Source organism: Rhineura floridana, chromosome 3 (genome assembly GCF_030035675.1).
Source record: "Rhineura floridana isolate rRhiFlo1 chromosome 3, rRhiFlo1.hap2, whole genome shotgun sequence".
Classification (NCBI taxonomy): Eukaryota; Metazoa; Chordata; class Lepidosauria; order Squamata; family Rhineuridae; genus Rhineura; species Rhineura floridana.
The window spans coordinates 76,458,922-76,470,510 of NC_084482.1; the positions used below are offsets into that span (position 1 = coordinate 76,458,922).

The 11,589-nt window shown below is 45.0% G+C and overlaps 1 protein-coding gene across 1 annotated transcript; it reads left to right on the forward strand.

The window, feature by feature from the left end:
* Positions 1-1,404: 1,404 nt before the first annotated feature.
* On the forward strand, positions 1,405-10,595 carry LOC133380110 (RING finger protein 11-like). Its single transcript, XM_061616719.1, has 3 exons — positions 1,405-1,659; positions 6,179-6,348; positions 8,920-10,595. The coding sequence occupies exons 1-3, from the start codon at positions 1,420-1,422 to the stop codon at positions 9,089-9,091; spliced, it is 582 nt and encodes a 193-aa protein (XP_061472703.1). The 5' UTR covers positions 1,405-1,419; the 3' UTR covers positions 9,092-10,595.
* Positions 10,596-11,589: the final 994 nt, after the last annotated feature.

Here is an 11,589-nt window from a genome sequence, read left to right on the forward strand (position 1 = left end):
AATAGTACATTGGATGTCTTAACAGTTAAGATATGACTATTTTGTGTTAAGCAATCCTAGAGATTCATCTTGCTTAAGAACATTAGAAGTACCATGCTGGATCAGACCAAGGGCCACTTGATTTAAAACAAAAATCATTAGGTGCTAGGTGATCCACCAGAAATTGTTGGTCCACCAGTAGGCTGTGGTAACCTGTTGCACAGTGACTAGCATACTGTTGGTACTACTGTTAAAGAATATTAGAATAGTGGGAATATTTGCTGGGTCTTGTGGTAGTGAGTTACTTGATTTAAAAGTGGAAATGGATTTCAGCCTTAGCAAGAGCAAGCCACTATTCTGCTGAAAACTGAGTCATTACTCACTTTTCAGATTGTCCTATTATATCTGATTCTTAGTCAGCTTTGCCCCAGAAGATAGTATTTCCACACCATTAACCAAGCCAGATGTAATTGTGACAGCCATTTTCTGTAATGTGATGGTGAAGTTCGAAGTATGTGGTTGTACCCAATGCTGTGCAAACGGAGTTGCGTGCATGCACTAGGATTCTCCTCCCCTCTTCCTGTGCCCCCTATAATCTGCTCTCAAGGGTAGCCCAACCTTCTGGAACAGATTTTGAGGATGGGTGTGGGGCTGCAGGGGTGAGGAGGGGGAAGTTCCACTGCTCAGAGGGAAGTCTGCATCAGTGGAACAGCAGCCTTGGATACAACCCATGGTGAACATTGCAGAAAACTGAAGGGCTCATCGTCACAGAGCATCTTAGTGAAATTTCATTGGATTTATTATTCGTAGTATATTTATATTCCAATTTTCCTTTGAAGTGCTCAAGGTGGTGTACATGGTTCTCCATATTTAATCTTCACAACAACTCTCTGAAGCAAGTTAAGCTAAGGCAGTGCCTGATCCAAGGTAACCCAAGGAGCTCCATGGATGACTGGGGAGTTGAATCCTGGTCTCCCAAGTCCTGCGCTATATTTAGCTGGTTACATTTAATATTGAATTGAAGATCTTCCTTTCTCCTGGCCCAGCATTGGTCCTCAGAGTGGGCACTTTCGGAACAGGTCCGTTGGTTTCGGGAAGTCTATTTCAGTATCACTACTTTTTGCTATTTATTTCCAACATAATGTAGATTGTAGCTCAAAATGAAAATAGTCTATTAGCTGAATATTTACCGACTTTAACTCTACCTCGTATATACAAGCTCAAATGTAACTAAAGGGGACACAGAAATAGCACATTATTTGTTCTTTGAGGAGGATGCTTCTTTTCTTTAACGTTCGAAGCGCTTGGAAAACGATCACTCGGACGCGGATTACGTGGTTCTGTTTTACACAATTACGCTCCACCACATCGCGACCGGGCTCTTTCGCACTGCGCAAACGCAGAGTTCCTGGTGGTAATGACTACAGTTCCCGACAAGCCATGCGAACTCCGCTCCTCCATTGCGCCCCCTTGCATTTCGGAGCTGGCGGAGGGAGGGTGCCTGGGCCGGACCCGGCAGCGGCCCCGAGCGGGCGGGCTCGGGGGAGCATGGGGGGCTGTCTTTCATCGCAGGCGGCTGATGACCTGTCGCTGCTCAACGACTCGACGGGCGATGGGGCGAGCCTTGGGCCTGGGGATCCACCTCCACCGCCCATCCCTGCCCCGCCGCCCCCCTACCAGGTACCAGGTTGGGGTTTGAGGAATTGACGAAAGGAAAGCTTGGAGTTCTGGGGCTGATGCTCCTAGGCATCGCCGACTGCGGTGCTGGGCATTAGCGTCAGCCATGGGTAGCTTACGAGGTTCTGCTGCGCACGGGGGAGCACACGCCGACATATGGGGCGAGGAAATTCTGGCGACATTTAGGGAGGGTGGATATCGCCACCTCCATGGGGCAGGGGTCGGGTATTTGCTTTGGCTTCCTAGTGTAAGTAGGGCGGGAACGGGCTGGAGTAGTAACTACAGGTACAAGTTGGGATGGCTGGGACTATGATCGAGACCCCGACTTCGCCCACGTATGGTAAGTAGACCGAAGAATACTAGGATGGGGCTTGATGCATTCTTGACCAGCACTCACCTGGCCAGTGGATGTTACCTGGGGTGAGTTAAGTCCGTATTTGGAGTTAGGCAGGGACGACGTATGATGTTGAGCAGGGGATGGATGGAACAATGTATGTTAAACTCGAAGACTTTATTTATTACACTTGTATTAGTATTGCCTTTTAACCTTTGGACTGTGGTAGGTGGGTCTGAGATGGTGGGTCTCAAGACTCTCTATAGAACATGAATTGACCTACTAGGGCTGCAATCATGGTGGACATTCTAGCTGAATAACTCAGAACTGTAGATTAGTTATAAAAGATGACACATCCTACCAAGAACTGGGAAACAGAAAGAGCCCAGTGTGTTTTACAAGATAGAGTGGTGGGTCATAAGTGATGAGACCAAGACTCAAATCCCTGTTGAACTGTAAACACATGGTTTGTGTATGATGAAGTCTAATGTGAAGTGTAAATGTGATGACACCTGCTTTGAAGTACATGCATTGTCTAAGTACATTTGTCAGTGAGTCAGGATTGGCTGCAGCCCCATAAAATGCATAGCAGCTGGTATAGCACAGTGGGGAGGAGAGCCTGGCTGGGAGTACAGAGATTGTGAGTTCAAATCCCCGCTCGTGTCTCCTGGGTGTCAAGAGCCAGCTAAACATCACCCCCACAGTGAGTGGCACAGGGGTTATGTGCCCTGCCACCTGTGTAGCCGTGGGCAAGCTGCATAGTCCCAAGGAACCCAGTTGCCCCCCAGCTGGCAGTTGCAGACAAGAAAGGGCTTGTGCATCTGAGCAGGCTCTAGCCAGCTGGGGAGGACTAGCCTCAGAGGGAGGCAATGGTAAACCCCCTCTGAATACCACTTACCATGAAAACCCTATTCATAGGGTTGCCCATAAATCGGGATCGACTTGAAGGCAGTTCATTTCCATTTAATGCATACTTGGTGGCAAACTTGGATTAATGTGGACAATGGCCCTCACTGGCTGCCCTGAACAAGCTATTCAGCTTAGGGCTGCAACCTGGGAGTAAGTGTCATTGAACTCAGTGGGCCTTCCTTCTGAATAGACATGTATAGAATTGCATTGTAACCCACCTGGTAGATTAATTGTGAGAATAAAACGCAGGGCTCAGGAGCCATAGCATTACTAGGGCAGAGGCTGTTTTAACCTTCCCTGGTATGATGTGTTGGGTAAGACTGCAGTCCGATTCATTTGTAGAGCAACAGCTAGCCAGCTAAAAGTATTTGAGGCTGTCAAGGAAATTTGACAACCTGAGTTACAATTGAAGTTGGACAGAAGGAAACAAGTACAAATCACTCTGTAGAAAGTGCTTGTGAAGTAGACTTGCTAAAGAGACTCATTGTGTCATGACTCAATGGGCTTGCTTGGAACTGGTTTAGACTCCAGGCTCTGTCTTATGGTACATGTGCTGTCAACCTTCCTCTCAGTCCCACAAGAGGCACTGACGCCCACCAACTTGGATGGCTTTAAAACAGGATTAGACAGATTCATGAAGCAGAAGGCTATCAGTGGCTACTAGCCATGATGGCTCTGCTCTGCTTCTATAGGTGGAAGCCGTATGCTTCTAAATAGCAGTTGCTGGAGGGTAGAGTGCTCTTGTGCTCAAGTCCCGCTTGCAGGTTTCCCAGAGGCATATGGTTGCCAGTGTGGATGCTGGCCTAGATGGGCTACTGGTCTGATCCAGCAAGCTCTTCGTACGGTCTTATGATGAATCTTTAGAAGAGAGTTTCCCAAACTGTGGTCCATGGACCACCAGTGGACCCTGAGGTTAATTCAAATGGTCTGTAGCGTGTCTGTGGATTTCTGATTGAAGACTGAAACAGCATATCCATTGCATTAAATATTCACACAGATTTTTAATTTTATTTTATTGCTTTTTTATTTCTTGTATTTTATTGTATTGCAATTTGAATTCTTTGGGAAATTACCGAGAACACACAATAGTTGGGTCTTGTCCTTTGAACAGTTGTGCCCCAGATCTTTGCTTTCCCATGTCCAAGACTTCTTTTGGAGCCATTTCATGTTTCTTTTGCATTTTTGCAAGCTGCCATACCTGCAAAGTAGCATTCTCCAAAGTGGAGCAGCTGGTCTATGGAGGAAGAAGAATTAGAAAGGACTGAGGGAAACTGTGCTGGTTTCATCGTGTTTGAAACCTCTGGAAACTAGAGGCAGCACAAACTATGGAACGAAATAACAGGGTTCCATATTCCATAAAGTACCAGAGTGGATTTTGAAAAAAGAATACTGTGGAATTTATTCACATTAACTACAAAAACTCTGAGTTACCTACTGAAACTGTTAGGCAGCAATAAAAAAACTTACTTCACCTGAAAAAAACAACCCATAGCCAACCTATGGAATTCATTATCACAGGCCAGTATCATAGATTGTTTTCTAAAGGAGGTACGTACATGATAAATACTTGGGGGCACTGCAGTGTTTAACAGTAGTGTACCACTGATGATTGGATAATGTACACTAACAACACAGGATGGCTGTTACCATTGTATTCTGCTCAGGGCCGCCCCCAGGTATGCTGGGGCCCTTAGGTATCAGCTCGCCCCAGCATGTGCACATGTGTGTGCATGCGTAGCCCCCCATGCCCCCCACCTACCTGTCTCTGCTCCCCTTTCCCCCACACCCCCACACCTACCTGTCTCCGCTTCCCCTTGAGCTACAGGGGCCCCTCTGCTCCACTTCCGTGATCCACGGCAACAGCTACGGATTGCAGGGCAGGAGCTTCCGCCTGCCCACCATTTCCCTCACCCCACCTACCTGTCTCCTGTCTTTTAGCATTGCCATTAACTAAGATGGCGGATATGGTTTCCCCAAGGGGATGACGCCTCCGCCGCCATCTTGGTTGATGGCACGCATGCGTGTGCTATGCGCCTGCATCTCTGCCATCAACCAAGATGGCGGCAGGGGCTTCAGCACCTTAGGGAAACCTCAGCCACCATCTTCATTAAGGGCAATGCTAAAAGGCAGGAGACAGGTAGGTGGAGTGAGGGAATGGAGGGCAGGCAGAAGCTGCTGCCCTGCGATCCGCGGCTATTGCCACGGATCAGAGAAGGGGAGCGGAGGAGCCCCTGTAGCTCCAGGGGCCCTCGGGCCAGTGTCCCACCTGGCCACCCTTTAGAACCAGCCCTGCTTCTGCTTCTGCTCTTCTTGTAGCTTTTGGTTGGCTACTGTTAGACAAAATGAGGCTATTTCCCTTCTGAAGCTGAACTAGGTAGACCATTGGCTTCACCCAGCACTGCAATTTTTGTGTCCTGAACCTATCCTGTCTTGTGATCAGGGCAGTACTCTTTAGAATTACCACCTGCTTTAGAATAAGAATTTATGCATCTCTATGGGAGACAATCTGAAATTTGCTAAAGCAGGTGTGGGGAACCGTTGACCCTCCAGATGATGCTGAACTACAACTCCCATCCACTCAACAAGCACAGCTAATGGCCAGGGATGATAGGAATTCTAGTTCAGCAACATCTGGAGGGCCCAAAGTTTTAAAGAGTCTTCATTGGTTTAAAATGCAGTGGCTCTGGAGCAGGGGCATGCTGTGTAAAAGGAATTGTGGTATGATCTTTCCACGTTAACAATGCATTATGGGACCACTGTCTCACAACAAATGCATGCCTAAATACATCACAAATCAGTGGAGCAAGAGCGGAATCTGATCATTTTATTGTGAGTTAATTAGTTCTTCAAGGATCCTAATACAAGTGCGTAGGAGATGAAAGTGCTTCTGAGGGATCTGTAAATTACACGTTTGTTGTTTAGTATGTATGTGCTGGCTCAGTCCCCTGTAAAAACTTGAAACACCAATCAGAAATGTATTGACAGCACCATGATTTAGCCTATCTGGAATCTACAGAGTAGATGATATTTGCCAGTTTCAGCTTGTGTATTCCAAAATGTTAAGTATGCAAATAAAAGAGCCTTTAGGATTATTTAGTTTTGTCACATTTGGAGAAACATATCGAATGACTAGTTCTTCTGAAATAGTAGTGATTTGTGAAGAGAGGGAATTGTTGTAGGTTGAATTGCTATGTGTTGACTGTGGGCATATCTCCATTTGAATACTGGCTGATTGCAAGAGTAGCAATCACTCAGCCATTTGCTCTTCTGACCTTCTAGGAACATGCACCAATTCCAGTATATCACCCAACGCCCAGCCAGGCACGTCTTGCCACACAACTAACGGAAGAGGAGCAGATCCGTATAGCTCAGAGAATTGGGCTAATTCAACATCTTCCCAAAGGAATCTTTGATCCAGGCTCAGAGCCATCAGAAAAGAAAATCAAAGAGTATGTTCACTGTGTGCAATGCTTTGTGTATATCCCGTTAGCTCAGGCCAAGTCTTGCAAGTTCTGTAGAAATTATTTGCTAGTGGATGCATAAAGAGCAACAATTTCATTTTCAAAATGCAGTAGGGGTATACTGTACTGTACTAGGCTTTGTTTTTTAAAAAAAGACTTGCTGTCCTAAAAAGTAATAATACTTGGCATTGTTCTAAGCTGTATAATATGCTAAGATGGAAAGCATAGGGGAAATTGTCTTTATTTCCATAACGTTTTACTGTACACTCCACATTCTTTAAAACCTGAGGTCTTTTGAATTCACTTCCCAAATCAAGCAAATAAATTTGTGAATAACGCACTAGGCAACTTTGCAGGATTCTTGGAGTTTTTGTAGAAGGGCCTTGACTCAAAAGCCTGGGAGTTGAGAAAGTGGCTATAAAGCAACATGGATTTTAGGGGGAAATTGGAAGTCCTCCCCCTTCTGAAGGGTTTATGCATGCATAAATCCTAGATATCGAGTCCTGTGTTTAGCATTTCTGAAACTCAAGACCTACAAATAGATGTTGCCATCAATATAGCAGAGACGTTGGGGGATGGAATAAGTGAACACAGACTGCTTTGTATCAGGAGCCACAGGCAAGACAACCTGGATGTTCCCCATAGCCATCTAGTGAGATGGAGGGGCTGTGCTGGATTCATGATCTGTTTTCCCCACTCCTCAGCAGCTACTGTCCACTTTACCATAATGAGGGTCATTTTTAGAAGTGCTGTCATAGACAATGAGATCACATTACAACAGACTGGGTATGAAACACTAATTATACAGGAAGCGGCTGAATCCTGATGGCTGGAAAAAGTAGGAGTTATCCTATATAGTACATACTAACAGTGAACCCATTCTCCAACTGTGGATTCTTATGTAGCCAAAACAACACAGTCCACACAAGAGGGAGGCTTGGAGGAACCCCAAAGTTTGCATATGTACACAAGTTCTTGGGGGGGGCAGAGGTGAGGAAACCCCAAACCAACTCACTGATGAGAACAAAACAGCATCCTGGAAAACGGCATGGCTGGCTGGTACCCTGAGCAAGAGTATTCTACACTGCAACATTTTGTTGCAGGTCCTCTACTTGTGCTTTAATACTGGCCAGAGGAAGTTGTTTCCCCACCTCCCCGAAGTAGGCTGCTGAGTGAACCTGGCCACACAGATTCGTGATTTCATGGAGCTGCTAGTCTGTAAACTCCCCGCCCCCTTGTCATATTTTGGAGGGGAAAGGGAGCTGGAGGAGATATACCACAGAAGAACGTGGGCTTTCCTTGGTTCCTGTTCCCTAACTCAAGTTTTCCAACAGAGTTTTTTTTTTTTTCCAAAATACTACAGAGCAAAGGATGAAGTTAATAGGCATCATGTTTAAAATTAAACAGATTCTTTTCACTCTGTGTACATCTAACCTTTCAGAGAGTATATTAAAAAGGATCAAATAAAATTAGAATATATACATCAGCAACTTTCAGCTGGAATAGAGAATATCCAAGTTAAGGGGTAGATGTGGGTGGAAGGTCATCCTTGAACCTCTGACGTGGAAGTCAGGAGTGAGCAATTCAAGAGAGAGGACTCTGTAACTGTCTTGCATACTTTCCAGTACAACAATCAGGTTTAGCCACAGTAGTAAATGGGGTTTTGGGATTAGGTGACTTGTCTGTTTGGCAGTTCTATTTTGTCCTGTAAAGCAAGGCTGGGGGCATATGACCTTCCAGAAGTTGTTGAACTACAACTTGTCACCCCAGACTATTGGCTATGCCGGTGGGGCTGATGGGAGTTGGAATACAGCAACTTTTGGAGTGTCACAGATTCCCCAATCATGCTTGTAAAGGGTACTTTCATAAGAGTCCCAGGTTATGGTCTGAAGGCACATAAGGCTAGCTCCCTGCTGAAGCTAAGTAGCATCAGGTCTGGTCAATGCCTGGATGGGAGACCGCCTGGGAACCATATGTAAGCCGCCTTGGGTTTCGATCATGAAAAGAAAGGCAGGGTATAAATGTAATAAATAAATAAAATAAATAAGATCATTTTGCCATATAGGTACTATGGCTGGAAATTGCCAGAGTGGCATTTTCATCTCCAAACCAGTGACATGAACTGACCTTGACAATACACTACTAAGAACCTTCCCAGCTAGCACAAGGAACCTTAATATCAAGATCATAGGATACAGCAAACATTTCTGCCTTGGGGCCTCGGTGTCTGGGAGATACTTATGAGAAGTCCGAATGTGTTGCCTGTTGCCAAAAGGAAGGTAGTGCATCCCTTTCACGTTGCCTTTGTGGTACATACCACAAGGGTTATTTCTTGTGTCATAAATTGAGTTCAATATAGAAACTTCTGGGGCTAGCATTGCAATGTTCAGAAGCACCAATCTTAGGGCAAGATGGTACACAGCTAGTAGTTATTTACTGGCATACCTGAACTGATCATGTGGCCAACTGGGCAGGGAATGTGAGAGAGAAGTCTTAGAAGCCATTTACAGTGACTTTATGTTAACCACCCAATTTCTTTTTCTCTCTGCCTGACTTCAGGTGTGTGATCTGCATGCTGGATTTTGTATATGGAGACTCCATCCGGTTCCTGCCCTGCCTGCACATCTACCACGTACACTGCATTGACGACTGGCTGATGCGATCATTCACTTGTCCCTCTTGCATGGAGCCAGTTGATGCTGCCCTTCTGTCCTCCTATGAGACTAACTGAGGTGGCTCTGTGCCCTTCTGTTGTTAATGCTTCCAGGCTGTGGCTGTGTGTGGGAGGCTGGGATATGGCACACTCTTTTATTTGCACACCTCTGGGATACACCAAAGATCCTACAGCAAAGAACCTGGCCCCAGGCCCTGAGGACAACACAGAACCATTCTAGCTTGGCTGGCTGTGCTAAAGGCTAACTTGTGCCATGTTTGAGAATTGTAACCAGAGTAGGTGGACTTGTGGGGGCAGATGGCAAAGCTGGAATTATCCTTTTACTCCACCCATCAATGAGGGTTGATGTTTGTTATTTTAAGATCAAGATTGTTCTTTAGGATGTTATTTACCCTTATCCATATCAAAATCCCCACTGAGTTAGCAAGCACAGTTCTGGGGTACTACATGGAAAGGGAGATTTAAGCCTTTGGCCAAAAAGAGACAGCTGTTTGAATCTGACACTGGTGGCAAAGATAATTTCAAATCTAAAAAGAATGTTTAAGGTTGTGGCAGAATCTGGTTTTGTTGTTTTTTTAAAGCGCCCCCCCCTTTAATCCCACAAAAGGAATAGTGCTTCTTTTAACCAGGTGGAAAAAGTAGGCGTGTTAAAAGCTTGGCCCCTTTTGAAAACTTATCCAATAGCATATGCGCTACAATGCAGAAAACAAGCCTAAGGGGCTTGTCTTGGTCCTTTGTGGGGGCAGCATGAGCAGTGATATTGCTGGGAGACTGAGCTCAGTTCTGTAGTGCTTGGAGGCAGAGTGCTCATGTTTAAAGGGTCATATTTCAGTTAGGAAGGGTCAAAGATACTATTCACTTGCTCTCCTCAAATAAGAGGGTAGGGTTTTTTTATTCATCCTGAAGTAGTACAGTGGCACTTCTGTAGCCTTTGTGGAACAGGCACAATTCTGCACTGTTAAAATTTATGCAGATTCCACAGGGTCGGGAGTGATTTTATCGTCACATGGATAGAACCTATTTAGAGAGCAAACAGAGTTTATTCTTTTGCACTCAAGTCTCATTCAGGTACAGTTACCTGGATTAGACGAATGTAAGCAGTCTTTCTATAACCCACTAAGGAAAGCAGATTTCACACTTTTTTGACAATTGTTGGCATGCTTTCAAGGTGAGAGAAATGGAAGAGTTATTTGTAAATAACAACTGTTTAGTGATTCAGCACAGAAGCCTCCTGTACAGACTGACTGTGGGCTAAGGCATTCAAGTGCACTATTTTAAAGGGTGAAGAAGTTCTACTTGTTTGTTGCCCATTGTTTACTGTTTGCCTTACACAAAGTGAAGACTCTTGTCCCATAGGAAACTGCTCAGTCTATTGGTCGGTGCCATGAAGCAAGCCCAATATTTGGAAAGGTTTTCCTTAGTCATGTTCTGTTTATTGCCTTGCAAGTGGAAAGGCGTGAAAGTGCTTTTCTGATTATGTATTGTCCTTAACAAGGATCTAGCACTTGAAAGTAAACTGATGTGCATTGCATTCAAATGGAAATAAAATAATTACCTATAATCCCTTGTGAAAATACATATTTTGGCAAAGCCAATTGCTCAAATTCCTTCCCTTCCATCACTTTTTCAACTAAATTGGATGTCAGCAGCACCTGACCAGGAGAATACTTCTGATGGTCAGCCATCAGTGATTCTTTTCTGTCCTAGCTTTTCTCTTTTGCAAGAAATGGAATTAGTGATTGGTGAAACTTATTATAATCAGACATAATTTTAGAGTTGCAGGATCCATGCTGAGGCTTGGGCCCTTCCTCTTTTCTTATTGACCCAGGGAAGGAATAGCAGCAGCAGCTTTCTAAACCACACAGCAAGCCACCTTTCATTAGTGGGGTCCCAAGGGTGGTGAGGGGAGAGGCACTGCTGCCCAATTCCCAGAAGAGAGCTTTCTTGCTTTGAGAGAACAGGAACAAATATAGAAGGAACAAATGAGCAGTGTAGAAATTGTCTGAAAGGGATCATGAGGAGATAGGAAATGGGAGTAGAGCAGTAGATAAGATTCAGACTATGTTCCTGAAGTCTGCTTCACCTGCAGTCACATCAGAATCTGATTTCAAACTAATTGCTAGAAGTTTCATGTTTCCCTTTACTCCTCTGGCACCCAAAGAATAAAGTGACAAAGACATGGCAACACCAAGTACACGGGGGAATCTCCAGCTCTTCTGCTTCCTGATACGGGACAGAAGTGGAATACAGGTGGAAGAGAAAACTACAGTTGGGGGGCCTCAGAAGATCAAGCCCCCAAATTAGGTAAATGTAGCATAGTGGTAGAGAATGTGTTTAAGGGGCTCTGGTTGAATCTCGGGCATCTCTAATTCAGTGACAGTTAGGCAATTTTAAATACTGAACTTAATAGAGGCTCCTCTTCCATAGATAGCAAAGTGCATTACTTCACTTCAAAACGTGTTGCTTTTCAGGGCCCTCCTACTCCTGTTGAGTGGGGCCCTGGATTTCTGCCCCAAAGTCCTCCCAGAGCTACACCACCACTACTCAAATAACAA